Source organism: Biomphalaria glabrata, chromosome 14, assembly GCF_947242115.1.
Source record: "Biomphalaria glabrata chromosome 14, xgBioGlab47.1, whole genome shotgun sequence".
Classification (NCBI taxonomy): Eukaryota; Metazoa; Mollusca; class Gastropoda; family Planorbidae; genus Biomphalaria; species Biomphalaria glabrata.
The window spans coordinates 16,598,297-16,624,230 of record NC_074724.1 but is presented as its reverse complement, the minus strand read 5'-3'; the positions used below and the strand labels follow the sequence as shown (position 1 = coordinate 16,624,230).

Below are 25,934 nucleotides of genomic sequence, written 5' to 3'. Positions count from 1 at the left end.
TTTTTTTCGTAGCGAAATATAAAAAGCTTGAAAGTATAATTAGCTCAGTTTAACATACATCTAAATCCAATCCACAAGATTAGTAAACACAAACTTAGACCCGCAGGCCGCAGGTAATGTAAGACTAGTATAGGATATAAGGTGCAGCTCTTTTATTTTAGCGGAGTTCTACAATAATAACTGATAAAGAAGTTACTCTTAAATGCAAAAATAGGCCCATGAATACACTCGTTTTTAAATATATCTTCAGACGGAAGAGCACAATACGCCATGTCACTTTTTATTTAGATCTAGACATAGACATAGACATATATTTTGAGTATGGCTCTAGGTCTATGTACATTTGATTTTTCTGGTCTGGAAAAGAAAGTGTTATAAAATACCTAATAACTTCAAATTTGAAAATCACTCAAAATGTTTTCAATCCTCGTATTCTTAAAATATTTGATTGTTCATTCTGCAGGTAGGTAAGATAGATTATTAAGATATATAGATCTAGTCATAGATCTAGTGACAATCTAGTCTAGATTCTACACCAGGTCTAGAGGTCGTACTGGACCTAATACAAGATAATTACTTTCTAATTTGTTATCATTTCTTATAAAATATCATATGATCAGTATAGATCTATATTATATAGATCTATATCATATAGATCTACATTATATAGATCTACAGTTGGCTACTTCAGATGTAACGATTGTTGTTCAGTTTATTCATCTAGTAAATTATTTTTTTCATGTGACTATCGACAGTATGAAAATCTAATTAAGAGATACAATCCCGTCCATAAATACGGCGTGTTAAGCTGACTTTAGCTTTGGTTGTCTCTTCCTCCAGAGCTGAGGCCCAAATTTTTTACGCTGTTCATAGGTCACTATCTCGGTCACCATCGAATCAGAAGTTCCATTAGTAACGAAGAATACTGAGAATTACTCCCTTAGAGCACGGAAGAGAAAGCAGGCAGTGAGATTTATGGTCGCCTTGTCCCCGTACAAGGACAGACCTAATGCCGCGCATGGACCAGTTCTCTCTCTCTCATTTCCTTGTCCAAATCGTCATAAAGAATAAAGAATGTGATTTACTGTTTCGTCGTCCTCGACGCCATGGCGGCACCGTGTGCCGTAGTTCTCCTTCCACCGTCTAAAGTACGCACCTATTGGATAGTGTCCGACTCGAAACTGGGCTTGGACTGTTCCGCACGGCAGAAATCCCATAACGCGTCATTTTGGTCTGGTCTACTCAACTGCCAGTGTTGCTCTCGGCCCTTTTCGGAAGCGTCTCAACTGTCCAACCAATGTGCCGACAAACGGGTGTCTGCTAGGGATCGTACACTCGCGAGAGTACACGGTTCATTATCTATGGTGCACGCTGCTGCCGCGGACTTCGCTAAAAAGTCAGCCTTCTGATAACTGACCAGATCACAATGGTATGGAACGCACAGTATAAGACTATCTCCACTTAGTGCGTTCTAGGGTTTGTATTTCTCATCGGTTAGTATCATTGATCACTGATTTGAGGTTCCTTTTGATTACGTTTGATAACGGAAATGAGGCGTACCAGTTTTTCTTGAGCAATGTGATTGTCATTTAACCGACAAACACGACCAAGCCAGTGCAGGCGGCGTAGCCGGGAAGACCCGATTGGACAAGGATCTCAGTATATGGGTGAAGGGGGAGGGAAGAACATCCTAGCCTATGTTATCAGCAACAAAACCCATTGGCGTATTATTGGCGAAGTAGTAAGTCTTAGAAGTGCTGCCTCTTAAATGTGTGCGTTTAATATAGAGTTACTGCAGAGTTAATAATATAGAGTTACTGCAGATTTAATATAGAGTTACTGCAGAGTTAATATAGAGTAACTGCAGAGTTAATATAGAAATACTGCAGAGTTAATATAGAGTTACTGCAGAGTTAATATAGAATTACTGCAGAGTTAATATAGAGTTATTGCAGAGCTAATGTAGATTTACTGCAGAGTTATTATATATTTACTGCAGAGTTAATATAGAGTTACTGCAGATTTAATAGAGAGTTACTGCAGAGTTAATATTGAGTTACTGCAAAAATAATATAGAGTTAATATAGAGTTACTGCAGAGTTAATAATATAGAGTTACTTCAGAGTTAATATATATTTACTGTAGAGTTAATATAGAGTTACTGCAGAGTTAATATAGAGTTACTGCAGAGTTAATAATATAGAGTTACTTCAGAGTTAATATATATTTACTGCAGAGTTAATATAGAGTTACTGCAGATTTAATATAGAGTTACTGCAGAGTTAATAATATGGCGTTACTGCAGACTTAATATAGATTTACTGTAGAGGTAATATAGAGTTACTGCACAGTTAATATAAAGCTACTGCAGAGTTAATATAGAGTTACTGCAGAGTTAATCAAGAGTTACTCTAGGACTAGTTCCCAAAACCTTCCTCGTGTTTGTGTATACCTGTAAGGCAGAATAAGATTGGATTCAGAGTTTCACGTATCCTAGGTGGCTAGCCAGCCAATGCTTATGAACTGCTCGTGATTGAAGCTTACTGATTTAGACAAAATATTACTCGCCATCGCCCCTCATCCTGTCAGTAAAAATGATTCCGCCGCACCCAATATCAAAGCCACAGCTGTTGAACTGATTGTCAGAGGCTGTTGAACATGCATGCAATTTAAAGCATTGGATATGTTGTGGGGTGCTCGTTTACGTTTCCACTACTGGCACAAGCAACTTGATGAAACCTAATAGTTAAGTCATGCAGAGTAGCACAAGCAACTTTATGAAACCTAATAATTAAGTCATGCCGAGTAGCATAAGCAACTTTATGAAACCTAATATTTAAGTCATGCAGAGTAGCACAAGCAACTTTATGAAACCTAATATTTAAGTCATGCAGAGTAGCACAAGCAACTTTATGAAACCTAATATTTAAGTCATGCAGAGTAGCACAAGTAACTTTATGAAACCTAATATTTAAGTCATGCACAGTAGCACAAGCAACTTTATGAAACCTAATATTTAAGACATGCAGAGTAGCACAAGCAACTTTATGAAACCTAATATTAAAGTCATGCAGAGTAGCACAAGTAACTTTATGAAACCTAATATTAAAGTCATGCAGAGTAGCATAAGCAACTTTATGAAACCTAATTTGTAAGTCATGCACAGTAGCACAAGCAACTTTTTGAAACCTAATATTTAAATCACGCACATTAGCACAAGCAACTTTATGAAACCTAATTTGTAAATCATGCACAGTAGCACAAGCAAATCTCTTAGAGTTTATACTTTTAATAAATAATATTTTCGGGTTATTTTATTTTTTCTTCCGTTTTAGCTCAACAGCCGATTGTGAACTCAACACAGCACGATATTGGTGACACATTTAATATAACGTGTGATGTGAAAAGGTTTGCTAACTTAAAAGAGATAACTAGTCCTGACCACGTGTACAATATGTCACTACATAGAAAATCATTTTTGACATTAACATCTATACCTCTCGTTGTTTACGTACCTTCTGCTGATTTTCTTTATATCGACAATGAAATCAAAGTAAGTAAATACATTTAGATATAACCTTATTGAATGGATAACATTTTTAGTTCACCTATTTTACATAACTGTGTTAAACTGCCCTTCTACATATATACGCTAATTGTTCAATATAAAAAAACACGATCAAGATCCATGGTTTTGACACAAATATTAAAATTGTAAACATCGCGGATCTTCGCTCTTTGGAGCTGCACACTTTTTCTTAAAAATATCTAAAAAAGAATGTAATATAAAAACAAGGTTACAAAGATAGCTACAAACTCAAAATCGGCCCCCAAAGTGGTTCACCTAGAATCTTCACCAGGATTAAAAAAAAAAACGGGTCTTCCGGTTGTAAGTGCTTTACCCCTCAGCCATAGCAACTCCATATATGCATTTAGCATACACTTCTATTTTTTTTAAAATAATATTTATTAACCTTATCCATACGATCAAAAGTAATAAAATGTTACATTGTAATAAAGAGAAACTAGAAAGACAAAGTAGAAAACTCCAAACTGTGGGAGATAGGTGAGCAGAAAAATATAGAGGTGCAGATCTTAGGAAGTGGAGATGAATTGGTCACACCCTTAGAAAAGATACCAACAACAGAGCTAGGCAGGTCTAAGAGGAACAAGACGTAGAGGAAGACTAAAAAGAATATGGCGACGCAGTTTACTAGAGAAAGCCGAGAGGACCGGGAAGAGCTGGGAAACCATAAAAACTAGCACAGACCGTGGAGAGTGGCGTGTTTTTGTAGAGGTTCTATATTCCATAAGGAACCCAAAAGAATGATGATGATGATAAAAGATTTTTTTTTTCTTACAAAATTAAATAAATTGGCAACACGAAAAAAAAATATTGATCTACTTTAAACTGCAGTTGTGTACAAATGACTTATCAAGACTTTTCCCTCGCATACAAAAACTTAATTTCTCCATTGTCATTTGTCATACAAACTAGACATAGATCTACCTAGTTTAAGATAGTATCGAAATTCTTTTTTAAAATAACATTTGAATCAGTACTATTCTATAACTTAATGAATAAATGGAAAATATATTTTATAATGTTCATTGACACTTTAACTATTGTTACCTCAGATGCAATTTTTTTGTGTTATTGCGCGAATCTATGAATGAAGTTTAAAATTATTAATGAAGAAGTCCATGACCTTTTTTTTTAAAAAAAAAAATACTTTCCTTGAATTTTTTATTGAAAAGTGGTGTAATTTTTTTAAAAAAATCTGCTCGCATATATAATTTTCAAAATTAGAAAAAAAAAAGAAACATTTTTTTTCTTTTTAAATTTCAATTATAAACATTAGTTGGTTCACTTTCAGAAAATAAAAAAGTAGCTGTTCCATCAGAACTTTGAATGATCTAAAATATCATGATGTCCGATTTTCATTTTCTCTTATATCTTATCTTATATAATACAGACGTTACTTCAAAAAAAGAAGATGAATACGTCCTACGCGTCATGCATTTAGTCATGCATATTAACCAATGACTTAAATTCTGCCAAGTCACTGGTTTTCCTGGCTAGCTCAGGCAACCCATTCCATGCTCTAATAGCACTAGGGAAGAAGGAGTATTTGTACAAATTTGTCCTAGCATATGGGACGAGGAATGTGCCTTTATCTTTGTGTCTTTCAGAGTATTTTATTAAATTTTGTTTTTGTATTTGAAGATTATGGTTCAGTGTTTTATGTATTATTGCTACTTTACTTTTGAGCCTTCTGTCCTATAGGCTTTCTAAATTTAGTGATTTTACTAAAGGTGTTACTCTAGTCAAATGTGAATATTCGTTTGTTATGAATCGCACTGCTCTATTTTGTGTCTGTTCTAGTTTCTTAATGTAATTCATCTAATTCTCTTTGTAAAATATCTGTGTCTTGTGTTGTTTTTATTGTTCTATATATTATGCAATCGTCTGCAAATAATCTGACTTTTGTTCCTGAAGTAATCCAATTTGGTAAATCATTTATGTAAATTAAAAATAGTAGTGGACCCAAGACTGTTCGTTGAGGTACACCTGAGTTTACTGTTATCGGTGTTGATTTAGAGCCATTTATTATTACAGTTTGTTCTCTCCCTATCAGAAAGTCTTTAATCCACTGATGCAGTGGACCATTAATGCCGAAATATTTTAATTTTTTAAGCAAACTATGGTGGTGAACTTTGTCAAAAGCCTTAGAAAAATCTAGTAAGATAGCATCTATTTGTTCACTATTATCTAAACCTTTTGAAAAATCATCAATTAGTCCTATTAGTTGTGTTTCACATGATCTATATTTCCTAAAGCCATGTTGGTATGGTGTGAGGACATTATGTTTGTCTAAGTGGTTTATGATGTTGCTACATATTATGTGTTCTAGGATTTTACATGTGATGCTGGTAAGTGATACTGGTCTGTAGTTTCCTGGCTCAGATTTTTCTCCTTTTTTAAATAGGGGGGTGACATTAGCTTCTTTCCAGTCGTTTGGTACTCTGCCGTGGTAAAGTGAAGTCTGAAAGAGTATTTTGAACACTGGGGCTAGCTCATTACTTAGTTCTTTGAGTAATCTAGCTGGAATACCATCAGGTCCAGAAGCTTTATTTGGTTTGGTGTTGGCTAATAGTTTTTGAATTCCATTTTCTTGTACTACTATATCTTCTATGTTGTCTACTTGGTTCAAATTCAGTAATATGTCTTTGTCTCCTGGGGCTGAGAATGCTGATGCAAAGTATTTGTTTAGAATGTTTGCTTTAGTTTCATTATCATTATGTATTATGTTAAGTTCATCTTTTAATGGCGCTACGCCTGTTGTTTCCATTTTCTTAGACTTAATATATGACCATAGGTTTTTGTTGTGTTGTCTTTAGATATTACATTGTTTATGTATTCACTCTGCAGCTGTCTGCTTACTTTTTGGGTTAAGTGTTTAATTTTTATATACTTTTTGTAAACTCTTTCTGCATTAGTTTCTTTAAATTTTCTATATATGTTTTCCTTCTGTTTACAAAGCTTCTTTAGTCTATTATTAAACCAGCATTTATTTATTTTGTTTGATGTGTATTTAGTTGGTATTTGATTTTCTATAATGCTTTTAAGATGGTTTTTAATGAAATTCCAGAGGTCATCGACTGGTTGGTTAATGTCTTTTTCTAATAAGAATGTTTGTTGAAAGTTTAATGCAGCTTGGTGTAGTTGTGTTAGGTTACATTTATTCCAGAGTAAGATTTTTCTTTTGGGTTTTGTATTGGCTACTGCTTTTATCTGACTGTGTATTTTTATGATCTCATGGTCTGATAGACCAGGGATAATATCATAATCAACTACTAATCCAGGTCTGTTGGCTAAGAAGAGATCTAATGTGTTGTTTAATCTAGTTGGCTTTTTAATGATTTGATCTAAACTTAGGTTGTGTAAAGTTTCTATTAAAAGCTCATTTATGTTCTTAAGGTTTTGGTGTTTATCTATGGTTAGTGTTTTCCAATTTATATCAGGTAGGTTAAAATCACCCATAATCCAAAAAACTGCATTTTTATTTGTCTCTTTAAGTGTCGTAATCTGATTACATAGTTCCTGCATGTATTCTAAACTAGAATTTGGTGGTCTGTAAATGCTGCCTATTATTAGGGATGTTAAGGTGGTATTAATTTTACAAAATGTTGATTCTATATTTTTTGAGTTAGGTAAGGTAATTTCTTCTGCTATAAGAGTGTTTTTTATTGCTAAAAGAACTCCTCCTTGATTATCAGCCCTATCTTTTCTAAAAATTTCATAATTACTATTGAAAATTTCTGCATTATAAATTTCAGGATGTAGCCAAGTTTCTGTGCCTGCAATTATGTCTGGTTTCTCACATTCTAATAAAATGTCTAAGTCTGCTGTTTTGTTCCTAATGCTTTGAAAATTTATTACTAAGGTTTTAAGGTATTTTGGTGTTACTTCTTTAGTAGGTTTTTTTAGTGAAGCTGTTGTATTAATTTTAGTAGATTTAGGTTTAACAGGAGTGGATCTGGCTAGTGGTTGGTGAGTTTGGTTTGGGATGGTGTTTAGGATGTTGTATGGGTTAGAAGTGTCTGCATCAAAGGAATCAAACAGTCCTGATGTAAACTGAGGTAACCCACACGGTACACAGTGCCATGATGCATATTTGTTGCCTAAGGCATAATACACAGGTGTATTCATATGGAAACATGATGCATGGTACCATTCATCGCAGGTGTCACATTGAATGGCTTTCTGTTTCATGGTGCATACTTTTTTGCAGATGTTGCATCTATCTTTAGATCTGGCCCTGGATTTGACTCTACATCTCCTGCTATTAATATTAACAGTGCTAGGTATTTATTTTTGCTGTGTCTGATTGAGAACTTCCATTTGTGATGGGTAATCTTCTTTAGTGTTATGGATGTGTATGTTAGGTTATTTTTTAAGTTGCTTTGATCTAAAGTGTGATGATTGATTATGACTGTTGTTTCTTTTTTAAGTTTAGTGTTGACTAAGGTAGATCTGGTTCTGTGTTCAGCTAGTATGTATTTAGTAATTATTAGGATAAATAGCCAGAGCAATTTCATGATGACTGTTGTTGATTTTAGTTTTTAAAGGGGTCTAGTCTAAATCTAGTTTAAGGTTTACAATGCCTAATTTATGTCTAAATCTAAATTGTAAGCTAATTTACAATGACAATTAAATCAAATGAAATGGTTTATCAAATTCAAAATATGGACCTAGACTAGATATAGATCTAATTCTAGATCAATATATTTACGTGTATAATTAACTATATAGAATATTACTATTAGTTATTATTAGTAGTATTAGTAGATGATTAGTAGATCTAAAGCCTTAATTAAAGTCTAAGTCTAACACTAAAACTAGACTAGAATGACTTGACTAGGACTAGATCTAGGTCTAGATCTAGTCCTAAGGGCTAAGCTAAGAGTTGTTAATTTCAATTAATTAGTGGAAAAAAATGCTGAATTAAGTTAAATATATAATTTAAAGATATTAGTTTATTAGTTAAATAGCTTTTTTAATGAATTTGGTTTGATTTTAATACAACAAAACGAAAAAATTAACTCATCTCTTATAACAGTAAACATGGAGCAGCCATCTTGCCAAGAGCGCGTAACTCTTATAGTTTCTGAGATCTAAATGGGACGAACGGACTGATAGACAGACAGACAGGCCACATAAACTAATAGAGTCTTTTCCCCTTTCGAGGGCCGCTAAAAATCATAGACAATGTATTTTGTAATAGAATGACATTTTTTCAAATATGATTAACACTCAATAAAAGTGGGTAATCATATCACTGTATTAGTTCAATGAAAATAACTAACTAACAATAATGTTTATTGGAATATATTTGAAGAAAGTTGATGGAGGCGTGCGACACCTTGAGCTTATTGCACCAGGTAACACCGTCAAGACTTACGCCAATATCTGAGTGTTTTTTAAAGCTGTTCATATGTGATTAGTTAAAGCAGATCAACTGTTAAGGAACTCTATTTCAAATCATTATTTCAGAATATTTATGAGAGTCTTATCATTTTAAAATCCTGTTTTATTTTTTAGTGGAATATAGATTCACTTCATTCGTTTATGTAACATTTTTTTTATTGAGAAAACAAATTATCAGCCTACTGGAATTTGTAAAAAAAAATTGTTCTTTTTTTTTTAGTCGAATATACTTGTAAAACACAACCCTCGAAATCAGTGGTTATTTCACCGCACTGGCGGTATAGGTTTCGCAAACAGAAGAAATATTCAATTCATTGTGACAGCAGTCAACTTTCAGTGTAGTGATGCAGGCGAATACTATTGTATAATAGTTTTACCCAGTGGTAAATTCGTTTCTACTAGTCCTGTGAACATAACAGTCAAAGGTAAAGTATGTGTGTATGTAATTAAAATATTAATTGTGAAAAAAATTTAGTTTTACCGTCGGTCTAGGGGTTTCACAATAAACCAGCTCACACTACAAGTTGAAAACCGAACACACAGGCCACATACAATAATAAAAATGATTGCTCTAGTTGAAAATATAAAACATTTACTGTAATAAAAGGGGGAAAAGATAACAATGGTTGTGAGAAAAATGATAAGTTCTAAAATAATCTATTAGGAATAAAGATAAGTGATGCAATTAAAAGATAAATGATACAAATAAACATCTTGTTGACTGCTGGTGGTACAAATATCAACGTCTATTTGTATGTAAGTCTTAGCTCTAATGTTTTTGACAACTTTCTGGACACATACCCAGGCATTCATCTCTATTTACATGACATCACTCATAATGGCTTCGCTACTAAAGAGGCTATTATGTTTCTGCTGTTGTATTCTCAGATGTTTATCCCTCTGCCTAGAAGCTGTATACTGATCTATTCGGTTAGCGTTAGTATCGGCATTGGGTGGTATTAGATTTAGCTGAAAACTTTAAATTAGGATTAGAATGGCCCAATCGTTGTGGTATGACCTCGAAGTGTAAAGGAGACACCGGCTGGGGGTGCAGTTGCGGAGTATATGTGTATTTTTTTATTATAAAGGTGGGAAGAAATTAGAGATTGTTAGTGAATGATGAAACTTAAATCGTGGACCAACTGGTTTTCAGTTATGGAGGATGAGCTGGAGTATTCCATTGGTTAGAATATTTACTAAAAACAACTCAGAAATCCAAAAACTGATTGCAAAATGCCAGTATAGGGCGCTTTAACACTTGTTAGCTAGGGATAGCAGTTTATCTAGGTGAGAAAACTCAAAAAATAAACACCTGCTGCCTTGCAGATGATCTTGGATGGCTATGTGAGCACACCCAGAAAGAAAAGCAAGCTGAAGCGATAGTCAATGGTTCTCCTGGCGGATAACATATTGACACGCAACCTCAACTCAAACACACAGTTAAACACTACATTCCATCAAGAAAAAATAAATGAGAAATGGACAAACTCCCATCAGAATTACAAGAAAGGTGATGCCTATTATAAACGTTTCCGAAAAGATCAACGTCCAATCTTTCGATTTAGAACCGGACAAAACAGAATTAGACAACATATGTACCGGAAGCTCAAAATTGGAACCAGTGAAATCTGTCCGTGTGGAGTGTCACCAGACAATGCTTACAATGTTTACATCAGGACTGTTTGATTCCTTTGATGCAGACACTTCTAACCCATACGACATCCTAAACACCATCCCAAACCAAACTCACCAACCACTAGCAAGATCCACTCCTGATAAACCTAAATCTACTAAAATAAATACAATAGCCTCACTAAACAAACCTACTAAAGAAGTAATACCAAAGTACCTTAAACCTTAGTAATAAATTTTCAAAGCATTAGGAACAAAACAGCAGACTTAGAAATTTTATTAGAATGTGAGAAACCAGACATAATTGCAGGAACTGAAATTTGGCTTCATCCTGAAATTTATAATGCAGAAATTTTCAATAGTAATTATGAAATTTTTAGAAAAGATAGAGCTGATAATCATGGAGAAGTTCTTTTAGCAATAAAAAACACTCTTATAGCATAAGAAATTACTTTACCAAACTCAAAGTATATAGAATAAACATTTTGTAAAATTAATACCACCTCAGCATCCATAATAATAGGCAGCATTTACAGACCACCTAATTCTAGTTTAGAATGCATGCAGGAACTATGTAATCAGATTACTACACTTACAGAGACAGATAAAAATGCAGTTTTTAGGATTATGGGTGATTTCAACCTACCTGATATAAATTGGAAAACAATAACTATAGATAAACACCAAAACCTTAAGGACATAAATGAGCTTTTTATAGAAACTTTACACAACCTGAGTTTAGATCAAATCATTAAAAAGCCAACTAGATTAAACAACACATTAGATCTCTTCTTAACCAACAGACCTGGATTAGTAGTTAATTATGATATTATCCCTGATCTATCATACCATGAGATCATAAAAATACACAGTCAGATAAAAGCAGTAGCCAATACAAAACCCAAAAGGAAAATCTTACTCTGGAATAAATGTAAACTAACACAACTACACCAAGCTGCATTAAACTTTCAACAAACATTCTTATTAGAAAAAGACATTAACCAACCAGTCGATGACCTCTGGAATTTCATTAAAAACCATCTTAAAAGTATTAAAGAAAATCATATACTAACTAAATACATACGAAACAAAATAAATAAATGCTGGTTTAATAATAGACTAAAGAAGCTTTGTAAACAGAAGGAAAACATATATAGAAAATTTAAAGAAACTAATGCAAAAAGTATATAAAAATTAAACACTTAACCCAAAAAGTAATCAGACAGCTGAAGAGTGAATACTTTAGCAATGTAATATCTAAAGATAACAACAAAAACATGTGGTCATACATTAAGTGTAAGAAAATGGAAACAACAGGCATAACGCCATTAAAAGATGAAGATAACATAATACATAATGAAAATGAAACTAAAGCAAAACATCCTAAACAAATACTTTGCATCAGCATTCGAAGCCCCATGAGACAAAGACATATTACTGAATTTGAACCAAGCAGACAACATAGAAGATAAAGTAGTACAAGAAAATGGAATTCAAAAAATATCCATCACCAAACCAAATAAAGCGTCTGGACCTGATGGTATTCCAGCTAGATTACTTAAAGAACTAAGCAATGAGCAAGCCTCAGAGTTCAAAATACTCTTTCCGGCTTCACTTAACCAGGGCAGAGTACCAAAGGACTGGAAAGAAGCTAATGTCACCCCCCTATTTAAAAAAAGAAGAAAAATCTGACCCAGGAAACTACAGACCAGTATCACTTACCAGCATCACATGTAAAAACCTAGAACACATAATATGTAGCAACATCATAAACCACTTAGACAAACATAATGTCCTCACACCATACCAACAAGGCTTTAGGAAATATAGATCATGTGAAACACAACTAATAGGACTAATTGATGATTTTTTAAAAGTTTGAGATAATAGTGATTAAATAGATGCTATCTTACTAGATTTTTCTAAGGCTTTTGACAAAGTTCACCACCATAGTTTGCTTAAAAAATTAAAATATATCGGCATTAATGGTCCACTGCATCAGTGGTTTAAGATTTTATGATAGGGAGAGAACAAAATGTAATAATAAATGGCTCTAAATCAACACCGATAACAGTAAACTCAGTTGTATCTCAAGGATCAGTCTTGGGTCCACTACTATTTTTAATTTACATAAATGATTTACCAAATTGCATTACTTCAGGAACAAAAAGCAGATTATTTGCAGACGATTGTATAATATATAGAACAATAAAAACAACACAAGACACAGATATTTTACAAAAAGAATTAGATGAATTACAGAAATGGAAATCAAATTGGAGCATGTCTTTCCACCCAGAAAAATGTCAGTTGTTAAGAGTAACAAAAAAACTAAAACAAATTAATTCCACTTATCTTATTCTTGGCAAACCAGTAACACAGACTAAAAACACAAAATACCTAGGTGTTATAATAAATGAAAAACTGTCATGGAATCCGCATATTGATGAAACTACACAAAAAAATCAAACAAAGCATTAGGATTTATTAAAAGAAATTTCTATAAATCAAATAAGAACAAAAAAATGTTATTTAACCTTTGTTAGGCTAATAATAGAATATGCATCCTCCGTTTGGAATCCCTCAATTCAAGAAAACATTAAGAAACTGGAACAGACACAAAATAGAGCAGTGAGATTCATAACAAACGAATATTTACATTTGACTAGAGTAACACCTTTAGTAAAATCACTAAATTTAGAAAGCCTTCAGAACAGAAGGCTCAAAAGTAGAGTTGCAATCATACATAAAAAAACCGAAGCATAATCTTCATATACAAAAACAAAATTGGTTAATATGCATGACTAAATGCATGACGCGTAGGACGTAATCATCTTCTTTTTTGAAGTAACGTCTGTATTATATAAGATAATGCTGATCATGTCCTGTAGGACTGTATTTCTTACCTAGAAAAATGAACAAGACAGTGGCCACACCCATATAGAGAAAAAGAAAAGAAAAATAAGAAAGAAAAATATAAGAAGATTTCCCTGTTTTGGAAACTACTGCGCAGTTGATCTCATATGGATGTAGTAATCGTAACTCTCTAACATAAAAATAAGAACGAGGAAGAAGAAGAAGATAGTGTCAAATAGTCGGAAAGACTCTAACAACATATGGTGTCAGAGTGAAGGAAGACAACATACTTTTATCAGAAGTATTAATCAAATATTTGAACATTGTCACAGCTTTCCTCTTATATTTATAATAATAACTCTATAGAATCTACCTTAGGTCTTGATACGTCTAGGTGTCCCTGGTTCAGATGTAGTTAACGATACTTCACATTCATGTTACCATCTGATTACGTTGGGTGCTCCCTTTCTGTTCAGGTTTGTGAGTGGCTCTGTATCTCTGCAAAAACCGCTATAAACCTTTGATAGAAGTTGCAGAGTCCTAATAAACTGCGGAACTATCTCTTGGTTGTTGGCTGAAGAAGATTCATAATCCGTTGTCGCAGTTTAGGTTGTGGTTTCAGTAAGTGTCCTCCAATTACATATCCTACAAAGGAAATGTTCTTGCAACCTATCTCAACTTTAGATGGTCTCACGTTTAAACAATTTCTCCTCAATGTATCTTGAATCATTTCTAAATGTTGTAGGTGATCTGACCAAGTAATGTAATGAATGCAGATGTCGTCTAGGTAGCACAGTACATGGAGTACAACAGACAACACCTTTCTCATCATTCTGCTGAACGTTGCTGGTGCGTTGACATGCCCGAAACTCATGACATTAAATTGAAACAACCCAAAATGACTACTAAACGCTGTAAGTGGTTTAGTTTTATCTACCATGTGGCTGGCGTCAGCGACAATGAAAGACAACATTGTCTCAAGAACAGACTAGTCAGCTGGAGAAAGGGGCATCTGAGGAGAACTGTGCATATGGTATCGTGGGGAACACGCTTCATGCCTCATGTGGCTTCCATAGATCGAGCTATCAAATCTAAACTGTTATGAACTTGTCTGTTTTCTGGACGAAAAGCGCTAAGGAGTTAACGGTATTCCCTAACTTGCACACAGCCATCCAAGGAAGAGCATAAGGAGCGAACTGTTAGATACTCGAGTAAGAAAGATGTTTACATGTGGATGACAATAACGGAGTTTTGCTCAAGTCTAGAACTTGTGAGGCTAGTGCAGAACGTACACACTGTTAGAGACTTGACTGAGAAGAAAGTAGATCCGCCTAAGTCTGAAAATTCTGAAGAAGCTGACATTGTTATTGTGTGTTTGTGATGTGCTGGGAATAAACATGAATGACGTGGAGGTGCTTCCCTTAAGTTATAAAAATAATTAAATAAAAATGGCATTATTGCTATCTCAGCCCTTACACTCTTGTAAACCGATTTTTTTCTAACTTTTTAAAACTATTACAACATTTAGGTACATAAATTTTGTAAGCGATTGTTAAAAAAATACACCACTTTAAAATATTACATAAATGTAAGGGAGATTATGTTTACACTATATTAACAATGACATAAAATTGTTGGAGTATTTTCAGTCTCCTAAAAAATTTAAATAAGTAGATTGTATTTTTTTTTTATTATTTGCCCCCAAAAATCAAACAGTTGCCACATATTGCAGCTCTAATATTTAAATAGTATTTGTCGAGTGAATATCTCTTACCTTACAAAGCTTTTTCTTATTAATTCTCCGTGTTGAAGTTTGCTAACCATGATTTTAACTACCCGAAACAAATTGTAACAAAAAAAAGTTTCAAAAGAATTGGAAAATTTAATGCAAAACGGGAACAACAACAACAGAGAACAGCATATGGAGTAGTTTATTTTTTTTATTTCTTCTTTGATTTATAGATGTATTTTTACACCGTTACATGAGATAAATTGTAAACTTTTTGTAAAATGTTTTATGTATTTCGTATGTCCCTTCAGAATTGAGGGATGACAGCGGGCAGTATGTGAACCCGAAACTACCAGGCATTTATCCAATATAGTAGCTAAAATGAAAATCAGTATCTTGATTTTTTTAATTTATAGTTTATGTTTTGAAGAAACCAAAAATATTTGTTAATAAATTTTAACCTGGTTAAATTTTAAATACAATGACATATACTACAAACTGTTGCTGTACCTTTAGCAACAAAGTTTGCAAAAATGTTTCTGCATCTTTTAATATCTCATTGAGACTAATTAGAAGAGACAAAAATGAATATTAAAATGTAGAATACTATATAAACAAAAATATTCCTTGCTTTAAGGAATAAATAGTCTTAGCATAAAGACATACATTTTTGTGTGATTTTATGATTATGAAATAATAGTTTTGCTTTCATTATTTATATTTTAATATATAAATATTTTTTTTCAAAATAAGACATTTTCTAAAATGCTTGACCTACTCATTCAATAGAATGTTTAAGTTTTTAAAAAAATTATAGGCAATATTGGAAATAGTGAGGTTATTTTCTTCTTAGCCTGAAAACGCCGGGTATTCTACAGAAACTATTTCTCAACAAGAAAATACATTTACTTTTTGTTTTAAACCTGTGTGATTTGAAATCCATTTATATTAGCGTTTAATAAAATATTATAAACATATTTTAAAAAAAATTATATTATATTTTATTAGCTCCGATTTCTGATCATAAAATCAAGATTAATCGACACAATAGAAATGATAGCTACTCATCAACTAATTATGTAGGAGAAAATATAACTTTGACCTGCACAGTCACAGTAAGCAATTCTTAAATCTTTCTGAATTAGTATTATTGTTATTTGTTTAAAAATTAACTTTCTAAAATTCTTTTAAAGTTGATTTCTCTTACTTTAAAAGAGAGAACTTTAATTTCGTTTTCTTTATTATTGCTTTGTTAATACATAGTTATAACAAATCTCACTATCCATACTCTGTTGCAAACTGCACCACACGACGCCACACACCACCAACTTGAAGAACTTTGACAACTCAAGGCTTCAAAATAACGTAACACTTTAATGTTTGGTAAATCACAGTTAATAGTGTACAATCGGCAACAACGTAACAGAGACTGTACAAAAACTCTGTAATTCTGTTTCAACTCTTTGCCTCTTCCTAGACTTGCACTTGATTCTCTGTTCTGGACTGACTTTTTCTAGACTGGTTCTTGACTCCGACTTCGACTTGTACTTACTCAATTAAAAAAAACAACAACACTTTTATCTGGATATCATTAGTGAGACAAGCAACGAAACGACTGCTTTTATTGCCATTCTGAGCCTATTATACTTTAGACTGTTTAATTAAAATGTAATCTCTAAAACTGTTACCACATGTTAAGATGTTCTTAATTGTTTCATTATTCCAGCTAGATAATCTTGGAATCCATTTGTGGGTCGGTCACACACACCAGTTGTTTCAGCAGAAATATAGAAATGAATGAAGCAAATTATTTTTTTTAAGATAAAAAAAAGACAATTATTAAATCAAAATGGTAATTAAATATTTTAAAGTTCTTGAAATTTGTATCAAATGTAAATAAAAATTACAGTCACAAAACATTAATGATATGGTTTTGGTTAATTTCTGACATGTAATATTGCAAATAATATATTCATTAAGGCTCTGAGACATGGACACTTTACAGAAAACAACTAAAACTTCTTGAGTGCTTTCACCAAAGATGCTTGCGCTCCATCATGGACATACAGTGGCAGGACCGCACTATAAACAGCGATGTCCTTGCCAACGCCGGTATGGACAGTATAGAGGGATTTCTTATGGTCCGACAGTTGCACTATGTAGGGCATGTATCCTTTATGGGAGACGATCGTATGCCAAAGGCAGTCTTTTTATGTGAGCTAAAAGATGGTCGACGTAATAGAGGCGCCCCACGGAAACGCTTCAAAGACCAGCTTAGGCGTCAACTTTTCTTGGATACCTTAGAAGAGAGCACCTGGTTGAACGAGAAAGCTGGAGGTCATTCACGAAGGCTGCGGGATACTCATTTGAGACTAAACAAAAAATCTGCTGCCGAGGACAAAAGCAGACGGCGAAAAGAAAATCTAAATCGACTACCTGCCGACAAAGGTTATGCCTGCCCCGGATGTGGCAAAATATGTATGTAACAGCCGGGGCTGCGCAGCCACGGGAAATAATGCATTTCTCACTAATCTTCGGACTCGAAGACAAACTTTATTATTAAGGCTTTAGTAAGAATCATCAAGTGATACTAAATCTCTACGTTATAGTGAAAACGTGCACCTTGTAACAAAGTAAAATTGCGCATTTTTTCCTAAGAGACTTAAAAACATTGCGTTAGTATTCTAAAAAAGCGTTTTTGTGAGACATCTCTGTTACTCCGACAACTTTTCTTCTTACTGAAAAAAAAAGATTGCCAAAAATATGGTCGCCCTCTATACGTAAGAAGTGCCCTTCAAAGCGTAACTTTCGGATTATAAGAAGTTCATACCATTTTGCAATAATATCGCTGTTTGTATTGCGGTCTTTGGTCAAGTCGTTCAAGAAGTCTTAGTTGCTTTTTATAAAGTACTCATGTCTCAGATCCACATAGAGGGGTTGAGAGAATGTCTGGTTGACACTAATATTTGTAGACAGGCGGAGCGATTTATTTCGCCACACTCTCGCTTGGAGGCGTCCAAAAGCATGACTATATCTGATCACATATCAACCTCTCTTTAAAGCAATGTGTCATTAGATACTATGCTGCCCAGATAATGCGAAGTTATCTACCACTTGTAGGGATGTGTATACGCAGTGATCTCTGGGCTGAGTAGGTTTTATTGGGTGACTTCTGAAACATGACTTCTTATTTACCGAGATTTATAGGTTATCCAAAAAAAAAAGCAGCAGCGTGATGAAAATTCGTCGACAGCGATCTGGGCCAGTCTTAGGCCTATGTTGCTGGAGTGGACTCCGAAAGTTCAAAAGCCCCGCACTAGTTCTAGGTGTAAATTATTAAATTAAACCATTATAATTTATAATATTGTTCCCGTGGTTTCCTTGTTTTCAGGGAGCTCCTGGAAATCTCCTAAAAACTCATGTTCTTAAAATAGACAAAATTGTCATTTTTGGGTGTCTATCAATATGGTAAACGCTAGTCCTACGCATGATATAAAAAACGGCAGCTTTTATTTTTAAAAAATGTAATGCAAGTACGAATTTATTTTCTAATACAAAATCTTTATTTTCACCTATTATCCTTATTCCTACCCTTACTGGTCCGCGCGCAATCCATTTCACATAGGGCCCCGCAAATGTCAGGGCCGGCCCTGGTTGTGCAAGTAAGGCATAGATAAGCTGTGTAATAAACATTTCCTATGTTTTGGTATGTGGACAGTAGATTTCGAAGCTTAAACACATTGCAACAATTCACCAGTAAAATAATAAAAAAGTAAAAGCTACCTACGGGTGTACGCAATTAAAATGTAAACAAATTATAAAGCCTTTAAAACTTAATAACTAATCGTACATAAAGATATTTAATTTCATTTTTTTCCCATAGTTTCATAATGGATCAATGTGCAATAAGATGGTGCGCTAATGTTTAATTAGGCCAATTAATCATTAAAACTTGTTTTTGTTTGCGAAGAAATGTCTTAGTGTACTGCTGTGAGCCTAGTGACGTAAGCGGTGTCAAGTTTTTTTCCCATTGATGTCATATAGAAAATTTCATTCATTAAACATTCTAGCCAAATTTAATTTTTATTTTTCAATAATTAGCCATTTTTAAACCGATATAACGTTCGACCTCGAGTTTTCCCGATGTGGTCAATGAGTTGAGAATTTTTTTCTCACTATTATACACATACCTTGAAATTTTAAAGAAAATCGTTAAAGGCGTTTTCGAAATTATATATATATATATATATATATATATATATATATATATATATATATATATATATATATATATATATATATATATATATATATATACATATATATATTTACATATATATATATAAGATTTGCTCGCTTAAGAGTACATTATTTAAATACTAATATTGTGCAGATATTTAAACACCTTGTGTTCTGTAGAGCAGATAATGTAAAAGTCATTTGTTTCTGTGACCAACGGTTAACGAGGATATCATGTGGCCAGCACTACAACCAACCGTCTTTACTTTTCCCCAACTAATGTCAGATACCCATTAGAGCTTGAAGGACTCAGAGGCTATCTAGAAATTAATATTTTTAAATATTTGTATGTTCACAATTTACACATTTTATAATCTATCATAAATGACTTTATAACTTTTTCTTTTCCAAACACTAATTGTAATGAGTACATTCTTTAAAATATCTTAATACTACTGGGTAAAAATAATATACACAATATTCCAAAAGTCACAAGTATCAATGATTCATGAATATATATTGAAATAATAGAGTAACAACAAGTTGACTGCTCTAACGTCCTACTCGTTACTTATGCTCTCCCTTTTTAAAATTAAAAGAAGTCACTATCAAAATCATGAGTTAGGTGAATTAAACTCAAATATCAAAATACACTGTTCTACCAACTTTAAGGTGTTGGCATCTACCTCCTTGTTCATTATTTTGTGAGTTAATGTAGAATCCTAAATGCAATTCTTTTGTCTTTAAATTTCCTAAAAAATGTTTTCTTTACATTTTATAATCTAGCCCGAATGCATATCGACTATTTGCAATTTATTATAATATATCAATGTAGGTAATGATTTAGGTGAATTGGACGAAGACTACATAATCTATATCTAACCCTAGCATCATAATTAAACAAATATTTATTTAAATTGTATTAGGAAAATGTTTTAATCATGATATGTTTAATACAATATATTAGTGACTAATAATTTAATACGAATTTTTAATAATTATTTTAAGTCATTTTCATCTTTGGAATTTTTTATTATTTATTTTTGTGGCTATTTTGCTCATGTAGGGTCCTCCTAGTCTTTTAATAACTTGGAACCAGACAGCAAAAGGCTCAACAAAAGAAAATCCAGCAACTGGTGAAATCAGTTCTAACAGCACATCAGAATCTGTTGTTTCTGCTGGATGTAAACTTCATCATTATTCTTCAAAACTAGTCTTTGAGCTCCAAGAAACTTATGATGGGAACACTTACTACTGTATAGTTTCAAACGATACGGGTGAACAGAGCAGAGAAAACTTCACTCTTCGTATTATCCCATGTAGGTCTTCTATTTCTTTAGTTTGTTTCACTAAATCCTAATATTTAAGTAAACCTTTGTTGTTGATTGTGTAAACTTGTATGCAATAGATTTTATAGCTTTTGCTGAAAGAAACAAAAAAATAGATGATATGCAATTAGTTGAAACCGAAAGAAATAATAGCTCATTACATTTTTATAACAAAAAAATAAAACATTTCTTCGTATTACAAAGCTTTTATTCACTCTCTCTTTCATTCTATCCATTTATTCTTTCTAGGACAGGGGTCGGCCACGTTTTGAGTCAGAAGAGCCAAAAATTACAATTTATCAAATTTCAAAGTTTGTAAAGAGCCAGAAAGTTTTTTCTTGCCAACTATAAATAGATCTCACACACTAAATTTTTTTAATGAAAAAACAAATTCATATATAATTAGTGTCTTTTGTACAGCTAATTAGATTATAGGGCATATATAAATAAATATATATATATATATATATATATATATATATATATATATATATATCTATATTATAAAGTAGAATGTGAGGGGTATGTATGTATGTATGTATGTATGTATGTATGTATGTTACTTATAGACATCAAAACCGCTTGACCAATCTTGATAAAACTAGGCAGGAATGTTCTTTGGGTACCAACTTAGACCGTAGTGTATGTATTGTAGCCCTAAAACAAACTTAAGACCCTCAAAAAAAATAAAGTTGTCCGACTCTATTACAGCTATAGTATTTTATGGATCTAGGCCATGTCTACAATGTTGACATGAGAAAAGATAGAAAGGATTTAGACCTAGATCTAATTTTAAGAAATACACTTTGCGCAGATAGTTTTTTACTTTGACACATGAAAAGACAAAAGAAGATCCATTGATTTCATTATATAATAAAATTAACCTTCAATTTTGTGTTTCAAAAGCATTTTTTACATTAATTAGTTCCTTATATCTGTGATTACAGATTTCCTGACGAACATTCTTTCATTAGACAATTCAGTAATGAATCGCGTACTACATATTAATTCGTTTAATTGTTTACTTTATAATCCCATCCCTAGATCTAAAACTCTAATTCAACTCTAAGATGATAAAACTTCTCTTCGCACAGATAGTTTTATACTTTAACACATAAACATATTAATTAAAGTCCATTCATTTCATATTTTGATCAAATAAACATTCAAATTTGGTTTTCTAAAGCTACATTCGTTTACGACAGCTGCGAAGCCCAGTTGAGATAGGCCTAGATCTATATTCATTCATGACTCGCGTACTAAAAATTATTTCGTTTTATTGTTACTTTATAATCCCATCCCTAGATCTAAAACTCTAATTCAACACTAAGATGATAAAACTTCTCTTCGCACAGATAGTCTTATACTTTAACACATAAACATATTAATTAAAGTCCATTCATTTCATATTTTGATCAAATAAACATTCAAATTTGGTTTTCTAAAGCTACATTCGTTTACGAGAGCTGCGAAGCCGAGTTGAGATAGGCCTAGATCTATATTCATTCATGACTCGCGTACTAAAAATTATTTCGTTTAATTGTTCACTTTATAATCCCATTTATTTAACAAAGCTATCGCTTTTTTCGTTTTTAATAGATAAGAATGTATCGACTTCGGGTAAACCATTTTCGCAAAACTAATTTTATTTTCGTAGCGAAAGAGAAATAACGTGAAAGGATCATTAGCTACGTTTAACATACATCTAAATCCAATCCACTAGATTATTCAAAAGCAAATGTTTTAATTTTAAAAAAAATGGATTTAAGCCTATTAGCTATTTTTACATTGACACATTCGCTTTACTTATTACATTATTATTTCGTTTAATTGTTTACAAAACACTCTCAGTGACTATATCGACAGTAATGCGCAAATAAAGACCCGCGGGTCGCGGGTAACATATGTCTAGTATATATATATTATAAAGTAGAATGTGAGGAGTATGTATGTATGGATGTATGTATGGATGTATGTTACTTATAGACATCAAAACCGCTTGACCAATCTTGATAACACTAGGCTGGATTGTTCCTTGGGTACCAACTTAGACCGTAGTGTATGTATTGTAGCCCTAAAACAAAGTTAAGATCCTCAAAAAAAATAAACTTGTCCGACTCTATTACAGCTATAGTATTTTTTGGATCTAGGCCATGTCTACAATGTTGACATAAGAAAAGATAGAAAGGATTTAGACCTAGATCTAATTTTAAGAAATTCACTTTGCGAAGATAGTTTTTTACTTTGACACATGAAAATACAAAAGAAGATCCATTGATTTCATTATATAATAAAATTAACCTTCAATTTTGTGTTTCAAAAGCATTTTTTACATAAATTAGTTCCTGATATCTGTGACTACAGATTTCCTGACGAACATTCTTTCATTAGACAATACCGTAATGAATCGTTTACTAAAAATTAATTCGTTTAATTGTTTACTTTATAATCCCATCCCTAGATCTAAAACTCTAATTCAACTCTAAGATGATGAAACTTCTCTTCGCACAGATAGTTTTATACTTTAACACATAAACATATTAATTAAAGTCCATTCATTTCATATTTTGATCAAATAAACATTCAAATTTGGTTTTCTAAAGCTACATTCGCTTACGAAAGCTGCGAAGCCGAGTTGAGATAGGCCTAGATCTATATTCATTCATGAATTGCGTACTTAAAATTATTTCGTTTAATTGTTCACTTTATAATCCCATTTATTTAACAAAGCTATCGCTCTTTTCGTTTTTAATAGATAAGAATGTATCGACCTCGGGTAAACCATTTTCGCAAAACTAATTTTATTTTCGTAGCGAAAGAGAAATAACGTGAAAGGATCATAAGCTACGTTTAACATACATCTAAATCCAATCCACTAGATTATTCAAAAGCAAATGTTTTAATTTTAAAAAATGGATTTAAGCATATTAGCTATTTTGATTTGATAGCTTCATTCACGCCTTTTTTTACATTGACACATTCGCTTTACTTATTACATTATTATTTCGTTTAATTGTTTACAAAACACTCTCAGTGACTATATCGACAGTAATGCGCAAATAAAGACCCGCGGGTCGCGGGTAACATATGTCTTGTATATATATATATGTATGGCATTATTAGATAATTAATTTTTTATTTCGGTAACAACTAAAGAAGGTTAACATTTACATACAACAATAATATGTACCTCAATAACAAACAATCGAGCAAACAAATTCAATGGGAGAGATGGCTTTGTATGGTTTTAGAAAGTTTGGATACATTTGGCACATAACTTGTTCTTTTTAGCTTCAAACACGACTCTAAATTTTCATTAATTAATTGGCTTCTTAAGTTACTTTGAATTATAATCATGAACAGAATACTCGCTCGCACAAATATGTCGATCCAAACATAGTCAGCATTACAAATGCCAACTTCTTCACCTCACTGTAGCAATCTGGAAGATTATTCCATGCGCGGCATTCCTTTTAAAGCTGTCCACTTTTGTTGTGCTACGTACATATATTTCTAAACCTCCAAAACTTCAACCTAGCTTTTCAACTCTGTAAATTTCCACTCCACAAAGTTTTACTTTTTAAATCGATCAATTGCATTTCTAGAGATCCAGTATCAATTCCAGATAGATTAATTGTGATTTCGTTACTATTTGTGTTGAGAAGGTGTACTAGGAATGCTAGAATAGTTTTGTTGGTTTTAAAATGCTCAAATCTGTCGAAAAATTCATCTTTGATTTATTTTGTAACTGTGCTGAAGTAATTCGTGTCAAACGTTGCATTGGTTTTATCACGTTACTGCTTTAGACATTCTAAATGAAGTAAAAAAGAATTAATTTTTCTTCAAAACAAACCACTTCCTCTACCAAAACAAAGGATGGGTTTTCATTTCCTTGCAGTTTAAGATTCAGCTCATTGAATTATTCTGTTATATCCACCATAAAGTAAAATGTTTGCAACTATTTGTCGTTCTCTTATTCAGTGTGATAAATGCTTTTTTCATTTAGAAATGTATTTATTTCATTCAAGCACAAAGCAAAACGTTTCATCACCTTACTTTTAGAAAGTCATAGCACTTTTTGGGGGAAGAAGGATGTCGGAATACTGAGTCTCTATTTCTTTTAAGTGGTAGTGCTTTTGGAAGATGCTGTTAATAATCTTGATTACCAAAATCATGACCTCATCTATTTCGGTCGGAATCGTTTCGGGCACAAAGCGCTTCTTAGTGAAACGTAAGAATTTCTCGGTTTATTTTGCTCCGAGGAATCGTTGTTGCCCCTTTATTTTTTCCTGTCATACTTCTGGCTCTATCAGTTGCTATTTTAATGATTTTATTTAAATCGATCTTATTGGCATCAATGTATTTTAGCATGGCATTCGCTCTATCTTCTCCTCTAGTTTGTCACGAGAGCGGTAGCAATCCTAGAAGTTCTTCTTTTGGACCTTGGGAAGACATATACCTGACAAAATAGGCATCTTGTGCCGTGTCTTTTATGTTGCAAGACTCATCTATATCATAGCAAGTGATAAGGCAGAATAAAGTGGAATATCTTCCACCTGCAAATATGTTACATTTGAAGACATTTTAGCTAAACTTTCTTTTACTGTTTTAGCGGATAGTGGCAAAACTGATTTTTTTCAAAATTTCTGGATTATTTTTTGATATCAGAAATCAGTCTTTGACATACTCATCATCTGTAAATGGTTTGCCTTTATGTGCCATTTTTTGTGGTACGCAAAGCTTGCGGATTGCTTCTAACTTTGAAAAGATAATCGCTTCCAACTCATTTACTTGAAACAACAAACTATAAGTCACAGTGGTTAAGATGTCAATACATCTTACGTCAAAGCGAATTAAAACCTACATAGAAGCATCCGACGACGGCGTCTTTCGAGAGCTTTCGACAGACTGACAACTTTGACGACGCGTGTAATGGGGTAAGTGTGTGGTGAAAAGCGAGCACAAGTGAGAGACCGAATCGGCGCCTAATATTCGTTAAACGATTCAGAACTATTTAAAAAATTGTTTGATATAAAAAAAAATAGTTGCGTATGGAACTAAAGAGCCGCAGGTTGCCGACCCCGGTTCTAGGATCTAGTTTTACTAGATATCAGATTTAGAACCATATTTAAACTACTTAGAAGCTTCAGTTTCTGCC

The 25,934-nt window shown here is 32.8% G+C and overlaps 1 protein-coding gene across 5 annotated transcripts in view; it reads left to right on the top strand.

The window, feature by feature from the left end:
- Positions 1-210: 210 nt before the first annotated feature.
- Positions 211-25,934, top strand: part of LOC129922767 (uncharacterized) — a 44,229-nt gene continuing 18,505 nt past the window's right edge. Inside the window, exons 1-6 of one of the 5 annotated variants that reach the window (XM_056009849.1) lie at positions 213-463; positions 3,336-3,553; positions 9,213-9,417; positions 16,218-16,324; positions 20,515-20,767; positions 21,026-21,129. In XM_056009849.1, coding sequence (XP_055865824.1) covers positions 415-463; positions 3,336-3,553; positions 9,213-9,417; positions 16,218-16,324; positions 20,515-20,767; positions 21,026-21,027 — 834 coding nt within the window. In that variant the 5' untranslated portion in view covers positions 213-414 and the 3' untranslated portion in view covers positions 21,028-21,129. Of the gene's footprint in view, positions 468-3,335; positions 3,554-9,212; positions 9,418-14,225; positions 14,395-16,217; positions 16,325-20,514; positions 20,768-21,025; positions 21,130-25,934 lie in introns of those variants that run through there. The other 4 variants (XM_056009848.1, XM_056009847.1, XM_056009850.1 and 1 more) reach the window with 4 other exon arrangements.